Source organism: Kwoniella botswanensis, chromosome 1 (assembly GCF_036426115.1).
Source record: "Kwoniella botswanensis chromosome 1, complete sequence".
Classification (NCBI taxonomy): Eukaryota; Fungi; Basidiomycota; class Tremellomycetes; order Tremellales; family Cryptococcaceae; genus Kwoniella; species Kwoniella botswanensis.
In genome coordinates this window covers 3,869,051-3,886,754 of record NC_088599.1, presented here as the reverse complement: position 1 = coordinate 3,886,754, position 17,704 = coordinate 3,869,051, and the positions used below count along the sequence as shown (strand labels likewise).

General features: G+C 44.8%; 5 protein-coding genes across 5 annotated transcripts; 3 read left to right on the top strand and 2 right to left on the bottom strand.

The window, feature by feature from the left end:
* Positions 1 to 1,129: 1,129 nt before the first annotated feature.
* Positions 1,130 to 6,100, bottom strand: L199_001470 (uncharacterized protein; the record flags this gene model as incomplete). Its single annotated transcript, XM_064887224.1, has 9 exons — positions 1,130 to 1,353; positions 1,446 to 1,758; positions 1,820 to 2,002; positions 2,069 to 2,252; positions 2,316 to 2,580; positions 2,638 to 2,830; positions 2,904 to 3,474; positions 3,580 to 4,073; positions 4,130 to 6,100. The coding sequence occupies 9 exons, from the start codon at positions 6,098 to 6,100 to the stop codon at positions 1,130 to 1,132; spliced, it is 4,398 nt and encodes a 1,465-aa protein (XP_064743296.1).
* A 483-nt stretch (positions 6,101 to 6,583) lies between these two features.
* Positions 6,584 to 7,941, top strand: L199_001469 (uncharacterized protein; the record flags this gene model as incomplete). Its single annotated transcript, XM_064887223.1, has 7 exons — positions 6,584 to 6,614; positions 6,696 to 6,787; positions 6,867 to 7,145; positions 7,235 to 7,334; positions 7,395 to 7,515; positions 7,569 to 7,708; positions 7,775 to 7,941. The coding sequence occupies 7 exons, from the start codon at positions 6,584 to 6,586 to the stop codon at positions 7,939 to 7,941; spliced, it is 930 nt and encodes a 309-aa protein (XP_064743295.1).
* Positions 7,942 to 8,759: 818 nt separating this feature from the next.
* Positions 8,760 to 11,127, top strand: L199_001468 (uncharacterized protein; the record flags this gene model as incomplete). The annotated part of the gene is made up of 7 exons (XM_064887222.1): positions 8,760 to 9,367; positions 9,476 to 9,581; positions 9,671 to 9,764; positions 9,829 to 9,979; positions 10,054 to 10,627; positions 10,736 to 10,844; positions 10,949 to 11,127. The coding sequence occupies 7 exons, from the start codon at positions 8,760 to 8,762 to the stop codon at positions 11,125 to 11,127; spliced, it is 1,821 nt and encodes a 606-aa protein (XP_064743294.1).
* Positions 11,128 to 11,502: 375 nt separating this feature from the next.
* L199_001467 (uncharacterized protein) lies at positions 11,503 to 12,348 on the bottom strand (the record flags this gene model as incomplete). The annotated part of the gene is made up of 1 exon (XM_064887221.1): positions 11,503 to 12,348. The coding sequence occupies one exon, from the start codon at positions 12,346 to 12,348 to the stop codon at positions 11,503 to 11,505; it is 846 nt and encodes a 281-aa protein (XP_064743293.1).
* Positions 12,349 to 14,894: 2,546 nt separating this feature from the next.
* On the top strand, positions 14,895 to 16,581 carry L199_001466 (uncharacterized protein; the record flags this gene model as incomplete). The annotated part of the gene is made up of 2 exons (XM_064887220.1): positions 14,895 to 15,925; positions 16,035 to 16,581. 2 exons carry the CDS (start codon positions 14,895 to 14,897, stop codon positions 16,579 to 16,581), a joined length of 1,578 nt encoding a protein of 525 aa, XP_064743292.1.
* Positions 16,582 to 17,704: the final 1,123 nt, after the last annotated feature.

The window sequence follows — 17,704 nt, the reverse complement described above, 5'->3', positions numbered from 1 at the left end:
TGAGCAGATGTTGAAAGAAGATGAAAGGAGATTGAGAGATTGAGATGGATATGAAAATAAGAACTGCGGATGGAGTGGAGTAGAGTGGGAGAGTCTAGTGATTTATGAATTGCAATTTGTATTTTTGAGGAAAAGGCTTGGATTGGTGGATTGGCGTTTTGGCGGGATGATCTACGAAGTCACTATAACACGGTAACACAGAATCAGTCTAAATTGATCTACACCAACTAGCTCAATGCATCAAATGATTCGTCTTTTGTACTGGACATGCGAGTATCCTTCTCGTTGATTGGAAGGGAATCCTGTGGACCTCACAATACATGCATGCATACACACACACACATATTCAAACAATTTTCTGGGTTCTACCACCTGCAACCGAAGAAATGGAAAAACTGTTAAAAAGCTGTGCTGATCTGTTTAAATTCCTATAATGGAATCTGCGCGTCTGCTTTTTTTTTTCGTTTCGTTGTTACTTCTTTGAGGGTCAACGATGAGTAATGAAGAAGACGTTCGCTTGATCACGCCTGGATGCAATTGTCAATTAGGAAGATGCATAATCACGTATCGAGTCTTGATGATATCAGTCAAAGAAATGAAACCGAGACAACGATCCTTTGAACCAGGATGGCGACACCTCTGTGTCCCTCCATCACTCTCTATCACTCATCACATCTCCTCTAGTCAATTCCATTATGACATGTATCGTCATGAAGACGCTTGGGACCATTTTGTGAATCCTGTTCCGCTGCAGGATAAGAACATGACATCACTACTCACCCTCCTTTCGTTACCAGATTCAGTTCTAGGGGTTCTGGGGTACACCTAACGTGCCTTTGGAAGGGATGAGGGATGACCCTCAAAGCGCTGATCTCGAATGCAGGGTTCTTGTAAACTTGATTTGTTCTGCACTGTTAAGACCAATCGCTCTGAGAACTTCTTCCTAGTCAACAGTGTTATGCTGTTGCTGCTGTAGATCATTCATAATCTGATCCGGTAACTGGATATGAATATCAAATGTCACATAACATGATGATCTAGATAGAAATACAACTTGAGACAACATGAAGGAACTCGTATATACAATCATCATATTCATGAAATGTCGTTAATCCAACAAATGTGCTTTTCATTCGACGCTTGGTGTCACCTTCGGCTCCTTCTTATCAACAGGTTTGACGGTAAAATCCAATTGGGCCTGACCTCTGACATTGCCTACTTTCAAACCTTTCCCTAACCTCTTCGCTCTAACCTTCTTTGTGATACTTAACATCAAGGTTAATCGAGTTATCTCATATAATTGATGTAATCGAGCTTTCACTGTACTTTTCAGCGTACCATTCGATTGATCAGCTACAACAGAATCCAAGAGCAAACTTTATCAGCTTATGCCATACAAAGACAGGGCTCGTTATCATATCCCAACGACAATATATTACACTCACATATCAGGTCTCTACATCTTCTTAATTCTTCTCTGACTCTCTCAATCTCGCAATCCTGCATCAAATCCTTAATTGATCTCTCACCGTAGATCCCACTTGTCTGTTCATTGCTAAACGACATATTGAGTTCTCTAAGGAGCGTATCGATATCCGACATGGATCCATAGAGAAACGTAACGAGCAAGTTAATTTCACTCCAATCAGGTTCGATCTTCTCTTCACTAGTTGGATTTGAAGGAGGTTTGATTAGATCTGATATATTATCGATTGATAAGAGTAAAAAGGGGATAGGTGGGACCAACGGCCTCTTATCCTATTTGCACATCAAGGTCAATCCAATGGGATCCATGTTATTGGATAGTATGCCAACTTACCATCGTTTCCACCTTGGCAAGGGTGCCAGGTAAAAGCCATTCCATAGCTAACCACCTGTACAGCATCCTGCTTTCATTACTCTTCTGACCGAGTGAATCAAGTATAGCAACTTTGACTGCGTTCGAATGTTGGGTGGAAGCATCGACAATAGCTCGTGTGATGGAATATCCAAGTTGGACCATCTGCATGATGCATCGAGGTCAGTTGATGACGTCCGCAAAGAGAGTATAATGAAAAGCTTGACTTACATTTCCGACCTCATGGACCGACTTCTCCAAAAGGACTTGGATTGCCTCTCTTATGGTTCGTTTCAGAGCTGACGAAGTGGAACTATCGATCGACATGAGCAGGAGTATCGGTACCGATCCTACGTTCTGAGGCTTGATGGATCCGCTGGGGTCTGTTTGGTAGTGGATGATATCGTTCGACCGGCTGGGCAATTTCGTCAGCGCAATCAGAACCCGCTTTGAGAACGAAAGACCTGTCATCACTCACTTGGCGTCCGCCATGAGTATCCTACAAATCATGCCGCAGGCTTCTTCTCGTCCAATCATTATCCCACCTTCATCCTCGATTTGTCCGAGATCTTCATTCAAATTGGAAAAGATCGATCTTCTAGCACCTAAGTGCAACAGGAGTCTGATCCCAAGTCCAAGTAGATATTTGAGATCTTCCCGGCGGAGGTATTCATCCATCCGTAGCATATCACTGAAGCACGTTCGAGCGATTGCAGACCAATCGGGGTCGGATGATGAGATAGCTGTTGACCAAGGTCAGGTATGCTTTGTATAAGAAATGGGGTGGCATCCATACGTACCATTACTGAATAAAGCCTTTGCCAGCTCCCTTCTGTCTTTCTCTACAAATACCATCATTCCCGAAGACATAATATGACCCAAACTCTCCAGATCTGGATCCGGCTGGCAAGTCATCTCGCAGATTGTTTGCAGCATCGGGTCATGCGTATCGATCTCGAAGGGTACGACTCGCTTCTTGTCCTTCTCTTCGGGCTAAAGATCCAAAATCCGATCAGCTGAACTTTTCGATCCTTCGAATAAATCAGCTCGTCGAGTTTCGACTCACTCGCATAGGTTCTTTCTCCCAGAACCCTTCCCAAGTCAAACCTTGATCTCTCCTATCTTTCGAAGTGGTCATACTGGCTTTAGCATCCCTGATCAAACTATCATCCAGTCCTACACCCTCTTTCCTTAGTTCTTCAACTACGTCGTTAAACCCATCCTCCTCCTCCAAACCATCCAAAGCTACATCAATATCAAACGAGTGGTCCAATTCCATCTTTATATCTTCTAGATCATCCAGATCGGATAAATCAGATAAAGGAGAATCATCACCGTCATCCCATTCGGTTTCCGGAGTGGGATATGCATCTTCACCTTGTCTTTGCTGTTGATGCTCTTCGAGAAAATCATTAACATCTTTATTCTTGTTGATCACTCTAAGTATACTTCTGAATTTCTGATCTTCAAGCTTCTTGGTTTTGAGTCTTTCAGCTTTGGCGGATTGTTGGATAGCTTCGAATTTGGCTTTTCGTCGTGCAGCTTTGGCTTCTTCAATCTGGGCTTTTCGTGATTCCTGGCGAGACTGGATGGCAGACCTCATGTTGGGTTTGACAGGTGATCTGGGAGCGATATTACTAGAATTTCAGATGAAACAAATCAGTAATCGGTGCTCAAAACCATTCATTCGTTCTTGAATAAACCGTAGCCGGATGGTCCTGGATTTTGTGATCCACACTTACTCAAGGAACCCATCCAGATCACCTCCACCATCCTCCTCATCCCCTTCATGCTGCTTCTTCCCCAACAGATCTTGAGCTTCATTCTCCAGCTGCCTTTCCTTCTCCCTCTCTTCCTCCTTCTCCTTTTCCACCCTGATGCGTTCTTCTTCCAGGAACTTGCTATACTTTTCAGAGATATGCCTCCGTTTACGCGACTCGGTGGGTGACGTAGAGGGTCGAGATCGTTTTTGCGATGATCGAGGGGTTGTAGGTGAAGTTTGCACAGGTTCAGATTGCGTTGCGAGCTTGGTTTGAGAGGATGAGGGTTGTTTGTGTAAGCTTGTAGCTGGTACATATTTGGTAAGAGACGAAGATTTGCTGTCATTGGAATGTTGTTTCTGTTCAGCAGGTTCGACGTCTTTTGCTAGATCTGATGGACCCTGGACCAAGTCAGAACCTTTCTCAGGAGCTTCTTCATCGCTGGCAGCCCATTCGAAATCGGCAAATTCCGCAAACTGCCATCTCAATCAGCCCATCGATTCACGAACTATGCGTAGTAAGATGCACTTACAATATCCTCAGCATCCGCAGTAGACTCCTTACTATCCTTCCCACCGTGTTGTTTTAGCGCGCTATTATCATTCTTGGGAGTTGACACCTTGGACAAAGGCGTCTCGTCGCCAAACAACCTAGGGAACGGTTTACCTTTCACTGGACTTGCACTGAGCGATTTGACAGGCGAAGGTTTATATCGTGCTTCCTCATTGTTCCGATACACTCTTGATGGCGAGATGGGGCTGGACAGAGGAGTGAGGGAGGAAGAAGTTGAATTTGGATTTCGCGAATTGGCATCATCCTGCTTAGTGTTATGTGATTTTGTCGACAATTTTGTGGAGGAGATGTCGGGAGTAGACTTATGTGCAGATGATGATTTTGATAGTTGATCTGGTTGGATCCTTCTTTGAGGTGAAATCGATTGATTCTGTTTACCCTTCTCCTGTATTCTAGGTTGATTCGTTATATCTGTCTTTTTCGATCCTCCAGCACTATGCGTACTCTGCGTTCGAGGCCAATCATGTATACTCGTTTCCACAGGCGGTAAAGTGTATGCTCCAGGTTGTGGTCTCTCCCTGGATGGCTTTCTGGACTGCAACTCGGGGTTAGGAGCATGTTTAGGTCGATACGGGCGTTCGTTGTTGCCCACTTGATGGGCTGGAAAGTGCTTGGACTTGACGGGAGATTGTGTGGGTTTCGAAGGACCAGCTTCAGCATTGAGTCTAGAAGCGAAGGAATCTTGAGGAGACTGTACGACGATCTGCGGCTGTGTAAGGGGTTTCATAAGTGATTTGAGCTTTCCCTGAGCTTGGTTCTGGGAGAAGGAGAGGGATTTTGTAGGACTTTGTGAGAGAGATGTCTGAGGGGGAGATCTCTTGGAAGATGAGTTTTCCACTTTCGGAAGCGGAATAGATTTCCTTAATGGTGATTCATCCATGGCTCTATGAGCTTGTGCTATCAGAGTTGAAGATTCCTTTGAGGCTGATCTCCTTGAAGCCTGAGGTGATGTCCTCTGCGAGGATGGTGTTCGTGAATCTCTGTGTATTTTCTCAGCATCCATCTTCTTCACTCGTTCGGTGATTGCAGCTTCCCATTCCTCCCTTGACATTCTATGCTCCATGGGCTGTTTGGGCATCTTCTTCACTTTTCTTGGCGGGCAGGATACAGCTTTGTTGAGATTGACAGCGGTTCTAGAAGTGGAAGGAGAACGAGCAACGTCGGCTCGTTGGAGGTTGATGCATTGGGATGAGGCCGATTTGGTAAAATTGCGTTGTTTGAAATTGTTAGCCTGCGACAAAGTGGGTTTCACTGAATCATCTCTAGGTGGAAGTTTGGCAATCCCATCATTGATCAATTTTGATTGAAGCACTTCAGGCGATGCGGAGCGAGACGAGTTGGAACACAGGTCGATAGCTTGGCGTCGATCCAATCCACGGGCGTCGAAAGATTTCCTAGCCAACATTGACGAAGCGCTGCTGCGATAACCTACAAGATGAGCCTGGCTTGAGGATACCCTTCCATCCTTCCTGAGTTGCCCAGATATGATTGATGATGGATGTCCAGGGGAAGTCTTGGTGGGTGGATCTGTCCGCTTTCCCTTCCCTTCTACAGGCCGTCCATCCTTGTCCACGAGCACTATCGATCCTAAACTGCCTTGCAGCTTCGCTTTGTCCATCTCTTCTACTTCTTCCTCTTCGTCCGTATCCGTTAAAGTCAAATCTATAGGTTCGGCAGCTTTTCCTTTCCCTTTGTGCTTCTGCGTCAAATCAATAGCCTCGGACGGTCTGTGTGTGGACGATCTTCTAATTCTAGATTGGGACGAGGATAGGTGTCGAGAGGAGTTCGATGTGGGATTTCTCGAGGGATTACGTGAAAGATACTGATGATCAGGTAAAGTGGAGGGTAAAGCTTCACCTTGCGAGGGTCTATCCAACTTGATTGTTGGCCGGGTTGCTTGTTGGGACCCAGGACCAGGTCGACCTGACATTGTAGTCGTGAGTCCTCTCCTCTCCTCTCGGTAACTTATATTTTGTGCTGGTGTTTTCGAGTGAGTCACGTAGGTTGACGAAATCCTTAGCTTAAGGATACAACCCGGTCGACTGGACTTGGGACTTGCTCGAATGCCCATCAATAACAAATTGACCCTTCCTCCACCCTCGTGTCTCCCTCGTGCGACTCCAATCAACTCGCGACTGACCTTTAGGGTGCCACATGAGCAATTATCCGATAAATCCGATGAGGTGAGTGGCAAATGGCAAAGAGAGTCTCCTAGTCTGCTGTGAGTCTCGCCGTGACTATGACGCAATGGAATGGGTCGTCCCTACATGCTACATCATACAACCACAACTGGAAACATTCTCAATCCGTTTTTCTATTTCCTCTTCTGCAACTTTACCTGTCCTCACACATCTCTATACCATCATATACATTATATAATTAGCACCATCTACTCAATAACCACCTATCCATCATGTCTTACGCATCTGTAGCCAGCCACAACAGTAAGTACTCTGCAATCACACTGACATATTCTCTCGCACGAGCTATTCACACCCAGTACTGACAAACCTGCTCTCTCCCAGTCCCATTCGGTGAAATGCCAAAACCCGATCCCAACCTTGCCGAAGGACACTTCGCAGGCGAGACTGAGGCTCACAACACTGTCGACTCAAAGGTATGTCGCCTAGTACCACTCACATGGACTTTTATGGGGTGTGTATTGACAGTCTATTGGCGTTCGAATTTGTGTATAGGTCAACGTCCTCCCAGCTGGATCAGACCCCAACCACCCAGATATCGAACCTGCTCAGCCCACCGCCCCAATCAGTGTAGAACTTCACCCTGCGCCAGAATACGAACCTTCCACTTCGGAAAGTGCACCTAAACCTCTTCCTACTCCTACGAAAAACAGTGTAGACTTGCCAGAGAGCGGAGCAGAGTTCGAAAAGAAAGCCGAAAAGGCCGAAAAGAAAGCCAAGGAAGTTGAAAAGAAGGCTGAGAAGAAAGGTCACGAATACAGCAAAAAAGCCAAGGTCAGTCTACACATTTGGTTTTTGCTTCAGCTGCGCAGTGCACCGTCGTTTCCAAATCGCGATGGCTGACATGTCACAATGATTCCTAGGATGAGCTACACAAAGCTGAATCTGCTCTTGGTCCATACTGGGACAAGACCAAGGATGTTGTCCTTCGACCTGGTACCCTCGGTGGTCTTTTGGGTGTTGGTGAGTAGCTATCGTATGAAGGACTCATTCCAGCTTTGCTGACATACGCCATTTTTGCAGTGAACGTCGGTATTCTCGGTACTGCTGGTTACTTCGCCTACACACGCAAAGATCAACCATGGGACAGACGAATTGTTGGTGGAGTAGCGACTGGTATATTAGCACTTCTAGGAGCTGAGTCGTGAGCCAGTCTCATCCTCATTCATCGGCAGAGAGCTGACAGTGTATCCTTAGTTACGCCGCCGAATCATATCTTCAAACCCCAGAGGGTAAGCAAGAAGCCGACCGAGCACGAGCTGAAGGCTCCAAATTCTACCTCCAAGCTAAAGAAGTCATCTTACGACCTCAAGTCGCTGGCGGTCTCGTTGGTGCTGGTAAGTCAACCATATATTCAATGAGATCATAAGACAGTTCACTGATTACTTGTTATGGTATAATAGTAAACGTCGCTATTCTCGGTGCTGTCGGTTACTTCAGCTACAAGAACTGGAACCAACCATGGGACCGAAGAACCGTCTCAGCTGTCACCATTGGTCTTCTTGGTCTATCAGGTTTGGAAGGATACGCCGGTAAGATCTACGCGGACAAAGAGCTTCCTAAGCACTAAAGAACGGATTGAAGGCCAGTAGGGATATTTCGTTTTCGTTTTGTTCTTATTTCTTTTGATTTGTTAACAGATATATACATACACATCACCCATCATAATATATATATATATATGAATGTATTAGTATGACAGGAGCACAGTGTTGGGTCGCTTGAATCGGGAATGGAATGAGAATGGGAAGGGGGATCAAGGTTTGTTATGTTGTGCCTGAATCAGAGTCAGAATCAGAGTCAAGTCAATCGCAAAGTCACGAGAGAGGGAGAAACCAGACCAGACGAAGACACTGGACCAATTGACGATCAATACCTTACCTCCTGAACGGTCCACTCGCAATCTTCTCTACCTCATCCACTATCTCATATCCTCATTAACCACTCTCAGCGGTTGATCCGAATCGCTACGACCACTGCAGGCCGCTACTACACCTCAATACACGGTCCTTGTTCGATTCCGACACGCTCGGACACTTCATCGCGTCACTCTTTTTCTTGTTTCTTCATTTTCATCTCTTCGAGATATCAATCTACAAGTTTGTTACAGATCGACTCGAACCAGAGTGATCTTCCAGTGTATATCGATTGAGGAGCGATAGACAGTCATGCGTCAGGGGAATCAGGCGAATAGGTTAGACAACTAGAAATACAAACGACACCAAGCCAAGCCAAGCCCTAGACCTATCAGTGGATCGATCATACCACTCAACCTTCCTTTGTTTTCTCCTGTCTTATCCTCAATCATCCAGTTACGCTCTTTTTGTCTACCCCATCGCCACTGTACTGCTCTTTTCTTCACTTCGCCTTAATTCAATCGTATCCACGATGCCATCCGTCTTACCCAACTTTCTACAAGGTTCTCCACCGCGTTCCCCCCATGTCGAGCGAAACAACTTTTTCACCTCTTGGGTATCCGGTTCATCCTCTCCAACCCATTCACCCCATTATCAGCAAATCCAACATAACACTACTTCATCTCAAGGTAGTAGTAGGCAAGTATTGAGACCGACAAGGAGAGATATATTACTGTGTTTGTTGACGTTATCATTCTCCTATCTCCTATTCTCAACTCCTGGATCAACTACCACCCAATCGGTATATCCTTCATCGACAGGAGGAAAATACAAGATACCAAACTGGTTTTTTCCCTCTTCCCACTCATCTTCTTCTTCTTTGTCTGGTGTATGTGCTATAGGTGGAGGAGAAAAGACGTTTGGGGAATCGGTAAAGACCTTTGGGTTCAATATGAATACGAATATAGATGATGATGATCTTCCCATTGGAGGAGGGAATGGTAAATCATGGGATGGAGGTGAAGAACAACAAGAGGATGATGAGTTGCAAGGCTTGACGACGGATTTGAAAGCCCATGCACCAGGATGGACAATAATTGAGAGACTGTATATATACAATGGCAGTTTCTATGCGGTAACGTGAGTTGATTTCTGCATCTTCTGTCTCCCTTTTTTCACTATTCGCTTCAATGGTCGAGTTGGGCAGTGAAAAAGTGCATAATACTGATAGTTCCCTTAACCTCGTAGTGATGACCCAGCTCAATGGCCCGAGCTCAGGATGATGACCTCGACCGGTCTACCTGCCAATAGTGATCCCGGAAATTCAGAAGCAAGAGAACCAAAAGGTGATGAGGTGAGTAGATTGTATTCGGATGTGTTCCTACGACGATGTGAATTATAGCTAGAAAAGATAATGGGGCTGATTCAGTGCACTGGCTGTAGATCATCTTCATCTCCCCTTTTGAGGCTATGAAGCTCTGGGGTCCGAGGGTATGGAAGATGGATGGAATGACTTTCTTATTCAATGATGGGCAGTGTGAGTCGATCCCCAGACCAACATATACTAAGCATTTGAGACTGACTCTCATATCCCGTACTAGTCATCGACCATTATTATCATTTCGCTGCGGAACTCATGCTTGGCGCTTGGAGAGCTTATTCGTCATATGATCAACATGTAACCGCTAATGGGGAAACATCATTACCTCCTCCTCAGAGGGTTTGGTTCTTGCATCAGAATGTTACGGAATGGTAAGTCATAGTACATCACACGAGGCCAGCAGATCTGATGAGATAGTCGCTCACACTATGAATGTTGACTACAGGCGGGATAAACCCAAATTCAATCCCCTTCTCATGTACTCCCTCTTCCCCTCAATCTCGATATTCTACCCAGAAGATTGGGCCGATATGAAGAACCAGACCACCTCCTCAGTACCCAAGGCATTTGTACTTGAACGAGCGTTGTTAGCGGATCGCTCAGCAGCTTTCAGAGGTGAATGGACTGGACCCACAGCAAGGACTGTTGCATCTGCACTACACGTCGGCCAAGCTTCCAGATGGTGGTGGGAACCTATCCGAAGACAGGTCCTAAGATATTCGGGATTGTCCGAACCGATTATTTCAAGAAATCTCGAAGGTCACGGTGCAACTGATCCAATTTCATTGATGGGTCCAGGAGTAGATGTCGTTGAACCTCTCGCACCTGAAGGAAATTATACGCCCGTCATCACCTATATCTCGCGACAGAGCTCACGAAGAAGGTTGACGAAAGAGTCCCACGAGGAATTGGTGAAAGCTCTGGAAGAGAGGTCAAAGAAGCTGGGTTGGGAATTGGTCATTGTAGAAGCTGAGAAAATGTCAAAAGAAGAACAGTTCGCTTTGGCTGGTAGAACTACCGTGAGTGTTGGTCGCACTTCCCTCGCGTAATGTGAGAAAGTGAAATAAATAGCCTGAAGATCAAGAGAAGGAAGCATGCTGATATCATACATGGTTGTCTTTCCCCAGATCATGCTCGGTGTACATGGAAATGGTCTAACGCATTTACTTTGGATGCCAGCTACACCCAGGAGTGCGGTGATAGAGATGTTCTTCAAAGGTGGATTCGCAAGAGATTGTAAGTGACTATATACAGAAATATGTTTTTGGAAATCATCATTCCTAGAATGGAGACCCATTTTCGACATCGTGCTAATATCGTTTGTGGTTTCGGATTTACAGATCAATGGACAGCCCACGCATTGGGGCTTAAGCATTTCGCGGTTCAACATGACGTTTCCTTCACCTCGCCCAACTTACCCAAAGTAGATTACCCAGAAGGTTTCCAGGGGACGAGCATAACGGTCGTTGGGAAGGTAGTAGCAGATCTGATCGAAGATAGATTAGCAGGGAGAGTGTAGTGATCGAATTCGCAGGTTAGGCCGACAATCGATGTCATTCATTGAGGGTTAATTACGGGGAATAAGGTCATAATTGGGATGTGGACAATTTCGTTTTGGGCTTATAAGTATTTCGGTAGTTCTTGAAGGTTCTTAAATTGAATGGGGATTGGGGGTTAAAACTAGATGTAATCTTCATTTCGATTCAAAGTTCGGATGGGATGACATCGCCCTTTCTTTATTTTTTGTATATTCTTGCAATTTCTCGGCTTCCATGATTCCTTCGATGATTTTTGCTTTTGGTACATTTTCTTCTCTTATCTATCGCGATCATATACCCATCATGCATATGCTTATACTATACTACCAACACATCACACCAGCCCAAACCTCCATTCACTTGTTCTTACACTGCATCATCTGTAAATCTCTCTCTGCCAATTGTCCACGAAGGATATGGCATGATAATTGATATTCGAGAGAAGACACTTGCAATCGTTCATTCTCGTTCTCTAATTGTCTATTCTTATTCTCCAGATCTTGAAGTCTCTGCTCGAGATTCGGATCTGCATCTGTATGAAGCTGTGAGGGATCGATTGTTGATGTGGAAGTAGGTTTTTGAGCCATTAAGGAGTTTTGAAGAACGTTTAAGGTCTGTTCTACATCTCTGGATTGATGCTCCACTCTACTGGCGATAGCCATTATCGATCCCAGCGATTCGTCCTGGTTTTTCTCAGATTCTGCCAGATCGTCTATTAGACTCGTTAAATATAATGTCACTTCGTCCATATCTGACTTCCAATCCTTGTCTGCTCTAGGATATGGCTGTGTGTACTGTCCAACTTCATAGGGGTAACAAACATTACTAGGATCGAGGCGCTGATATTGACGAGAATCATGGGTGAGATCTTGAGTGGGGATGAATTGATTGGTCGATTTGGTCGATTTGATTGATCCCGATATGATATTATTATTGAAAGTAGCCAAAGCCAAGTCGATGTGTTTATCTATAGGAAGAAAATTGGAAGCAGTCGACGAAAAGTCATCTTCGAAGCGTTCCGTCAATTGAGAGCCTGAGGATGCTTCGGTAGTAGAATTGAACAAGTCCATATCAAAGGTCTGTGTGATATTGTCTGATGGACTACCACCACTGAAACTATCATCATCGTCGTCTAGCGTTAGGTCGATGATATTCCTTTTCGACGAAGTTGGAGTTGGGTGGTCGAAATTGAAATTGGACATTTTGTTGGTGTTCATTCTCGGCTCAGGTGAGTTAGCATGGAGTTCAGAACGAGATGATCTGGGAAGACGATGAGGGGGTGAAAGATGTACGACCCATTATCAATAGTTAACAAACAGTAATCACGATACAGCAGACACATTGCCTGAATCTGAGCGGAGATGCCTATCAAAGGACTACCCATGGCTGATGTCGGCATGACACCGACCTTTGTTCGTTCAGTTCCTTTCGTGGTTCTTTATACACACAAGGACTTGGCCAGTGCATGTGGGAAGGTCTGCCCCTTCTTGAGGTATTATGCTGTAATGTTGTGTCTCTTAATGTGATGGTGATGACCGTTCGAAGATCAATAGACGGCTGGGTATGAGCGGGAAGTATAGAGCTTGATTTAGTTATGGCACACTACTTCACCACCATGCTTCCGTATTTTCCTGATTTATCAATCCATACGCTCCATACCGATGACAAAACCAAGACAAATTCGATGCTTTACGCTTGGCTCAGAGAACCTGACTCGGGCATCTGTTGATCCCGCAACATCTATCATCAAGAGGCTAGTTTAGAACCGAGACTGTCGAACGGATCATACGGTACCATTCACTACTACAGTAGCATGGTAAAGAAATAAAGCAGAGAGCATCCCAGCTCCGTAGCTGAAACATGGCGTTTCCGTCGTTGGCATAAGCATAAAGAGACAGATCTGTTGACATCATTCATGTACTTTCGTTGACGTTTCTGGCTGTGTTTAGCCTGAACCATTGATGGTTTCCTAGATCCCGCTCTGTCCCTTCTGCATACAAATATCCAGTGTACCTTGTCCGCATTAGCACTGAAGGAACTGCATCGTACAAACGAATTACGCATTGTCGATAAAAGCCACTGATAGAGAGACTCAGATAGACATAAGATAGTAAACATGTCAATGTTCGAGCCTTTCTTCGTTTAGTACTCGTACTGTGAGATCAGGAACTAAGCCACCTACAGTGATTTTTTCATATTCTTTCCCCTGAAGCTTGTGTTAAACTTTGATTCCAAGAGTCTATACCCATCCCGTAAGAGTTTGTTCAGCTGTTCAGCCTCTTACCAGAAAATCCCCGAAAAGTACAGGACACAGGAACGACGGAGAGGGCTTCCTTCACTTAATCGAGATTTTGGACCTGGGGGAATTACCTACTTCGGCTCCAATGGAAAAACGGACTAACTCTAATTGTGATCATGGTATCTTTCTCTACACCTGCTCCTTGGCTACAGCCAGCTCTCTCATTCGCACTGTATTTGTTCCGAAACCTTCCCTGCTCGCTCAATTGACTGACTTTCGGTGCTGGCCAAACCTTCCCTCCTCGCATGAACGAAGAATGTTTTTCAACGGGTTAACCAAACGAAACGAAACCAATCCAAACGAATCTCAACCCCCCGCACAAATCGGTACCTTACACTAACTTACTCTATTTACGTCGAACCTGAACCTGAAATGAGGCTGCATACTTAGGGAATACGAGTAACCTACAGAAGAAGAAAGATGGAGCTTGATTTTCGTGTAACAAGGTGGGTTGGATTAGGCTGATAATTCGAACTTGCAACTTCTAGCTGGGTGGTATCTTTCTTTTCTCTTGTGTTGACACTTTTCCTTCACCAGCTAGCTCTTTTCATCTCATCATTTGCTGTTCGGACTTGATTCGGTCTGTCTGTTCGACGAACCATTGCGGCTATATTGTCTCGGCTTTCAATCCAGCAAGATACAACCATAGTCGTAATCTTTTCAGCACGTCATCCAGCCTTTTGAGGAACCACCTTCATCCTGGTCATATCCGCATCACGTTCTTCTCGTCTGGCCAAAGGTCTATTCTTGGGCTCCTTCTTTTACTCTCGAACGTCCTTCTCAATCCTATCAATCTGTGTACCGTCAAATTCAACAACGGACAGCGTGGTACACCATACCTATCAATACATTTCGGATTCGCTTGAATGTGAAGACGGAAAGGTTATCTGATTCGGAGAGACAAATAACACACAGAATATAAATATCGTCACACTGCTACAGCGTCATCATATAGAAGGAAGGACATAGATCGGATCTGTATCAATAGGTACATGACTGCTTTCTGTCTCTTCTTAGCTTTTGAGTTATCAGTTTTACTAACTCATTCATTTCCTTAATAGATTCCAGCGGATGTTCCCATACTTTGGAAATCAAAAGGTTGAAGACAAACCCAGATATCTGTATATTCATTCACAAAGCGATCGAAAGCTAAACGTAAATACCGAACGACACTGTAATTGTATTCTTAGTCATTTACCACAAGCCGAGCCGGTTTCCCATTGTTTGATCTTTTTCGGTGCTTAGACCTCGTTCTAATCCTTACAGGCCTCTTGCTGACTAAAACGCAACAACATCATCGCAATCTGCCGGCTGAAGCAGAAGATCCTCTAGGAGGGAAAAGAATTCGGTAAATTTATCTTAGTATATATAAAGGATTTGGTCACTTTACGTTACTGCTCTCTTCAATCCTCCTATTCGCCTCTAAATCCTTATCAGAATTGATCGAAAATGCAGGATACATCATTATCGCCGCGTCTTCGGCATCTCCTAATTCAAGAGGATAGATCAACAGGTCGACTGATCATGCCTACAAGAAGCGATATACGTTCATCCATATCATTAAATGATGGACCATCACCTTCGCCAGGAGTAGGAGCAGGAGCAGGAGTAGGAATAGGATTTGGGAATGGTACTCCAGTTCAGACTTATAATCAGTTATCACCATCTTCCAGAAACTCTTCACCTGCAATATCACCTACTTCTTTGGCTTTCGATACCTCACCAAATGATACCAAATGTCCGCTCCCTGTGGATGGCAGCCAACATAGACTGGCATTACCTTCACCCGTCTCGTCTAATCGACGACCCAGTAGCATTTTCTCATTACTTAATGGGTTAACTGTAGGTGGATCACCGCCTTCTTCAGCATCGTCGATCGGAAGTGGAAATGGTAATGTCAATGGCAACGGTAACGGCACTGGACCATCACGTGAAGTTCGAAGAGACGATGACCTCAAACCCAAAATCGACTTATCATCTTCATGGTCATCTTCTTCCTCTCCCTATACATCTACAAGACGTACATCAATAGTACCGATAGAACCAATCAACGAGTATTACCCTGCACCCTACACCGCTCCAATCGTAACACATCGCCAATCGATGTATTTCGATTCGAGACCTAATCAACAGCAGCTACAGCAACACATTTACCCACAGGGACAGCCGAGTTTCTCTGCAAGTGACAGACCGGGATTACTACGTCGACATTCATCTCATCCTTACGAATATACTTCTTCTTCATCTACCACTAGACCAACCACGGCATATGCGACTGGACCAATCCATGAAGCTGATTATGCGGGGATGGGCGCAAGAGCACCGATATCAAGAACGACAAAGGCTTGTAATGCCTGCAGGAATAGGAAGGTCAGATGTGATGCCGGTGGAGGAGATATGGGTCCCTGTTCGAGATGTGTAGAAAGTGGGACGACGTGTGTGTATACAGGTGCTCAGAAGAAAAGAGGTCCTTGCCCTGGGTGAGTTTATTCTCTTGTACTTGATAGGACCTTCATCCATCCACTTCCTCCACTCTGCCTCGCTGTGGGCAAATGGAATCACCGCTGACTGCATATATCCAATATTTAGAACCGCAAGGCAATCAATCAGTAAACCCCGTCGCCCATCTACCCAATCACAAATTTCCTCTCATCGATCTTCCGTCGCTTCTGTCCAGAGCTATGTCGTTACGCCCACGGACGAACAAGCCCCTTGGTCTAGGAGTTCATACGGTTTCCCACCTGTACCTCCTACCTTCAACCAACAGCAACAACAACAACCAGACCCATCAGAATGGTCATCCATCGCTCCTGGTAAAGGTAGACCGTCAACTTCCACTTCTGCTTCTACATCCTCCATCGCTCCTACACGAGCTTCTAATGGGAATGGGATCCCTCTTCCGAATGGAACGACTGTCCTTTCCTGGTCAAATATTTCCGAAACTGGTATGGATATAAATCATAATGGAATGGGGATGTTTGATCGAGACTATGCCTTGGGACCTAGAAATTCAATACATCGACACAAACTTTCTATCGATGCTCCTCCTCCCCATCATCACCAGAATATGATGAACGATAATGCACCCAGGGCATTACCACCCTTGAGGGTAGCTATTGATAGAGGAGGTGCTTAGGGACGATAAATCCAATCGAATACCGGTGGTATATTTTGTTTTGGCTTGGAAGAACAAGAAGTTCGTTCTCTGGGATGATGTATGATCATATGCAGTAGAGCTATCTGGAAGGAAGTAATACCGAAATCATAGTCGAATTGAATTCAACAGGTTGTATAGTATCGTATATATTAATAGATAGAAATGATGTATAGTTTCAATTTCATAGGCTGACTCACCTATTAACTACTATACTGACTATTCGCAACGAGGTAATCTCGCACAGCCTCTAAGCTACCGAGCCTATTTACAAATTAACTCCTTTGACACCCTGATGAATGATGATAACACAGGATCTAATCTTGAAGACAAACTGATATGTACGGTATTCCAGATTGCAGAATTCTTAATTGACGGTGTGACAGGTCGAGTGAAGGTAGTAGATTGGTTCCTTAAAGGTATGAGCCTCGGTCAAGATTCCGATTCCGTAAATCACTCAACTTGCTTGATGATGGATTGGAGATCTGTGTGATCACGATCACCGTACGATACCATTCCGCAAGGTATACTCATCTGCTCGAGCATCCCTCTCTCTGAAGACGAGAGCTGATAAGTACAGGCCTGATCATATTCATGGGGGGTTCAAGGTATCTCCACTAATTAAGGTCCAACCCGTTCGTATCAAGGGTCAATCATACAGTTGAGAACGGACCCGGCACTGATTTAGTGTATCGCACAAGGCGTCTACCAATCAATCAAAACATTCAAAAGTCCAAAATGATCCTTAAGCCCTCAAACACACAGTTCAATCACTTTGTTACAAAGTGGGGGAAAGGGGAACACATACTCTTATTGATCATCATCATCATCTTTGTCACTCAAAGTGGGGAAGAAGATGATAAAAAGATAAAACCAAGGAATTGAAGGATTGGACATCCTTTTTTGTCTTTTCTTAATGTCTTACCAAAAAATACACCGATAATATCATCAACAACTTGCGCCCTTGGAATAAGATTCGAAACGAAAGCAATTCAGCTCCAATTCAAATATCAATTCGACTGATCATCTCATCCATTTACCTGTGACATCATCATACCATAGATAGAACTCCAGCTCCAGCTCCAACCCAGCGTCCTTTGGGATA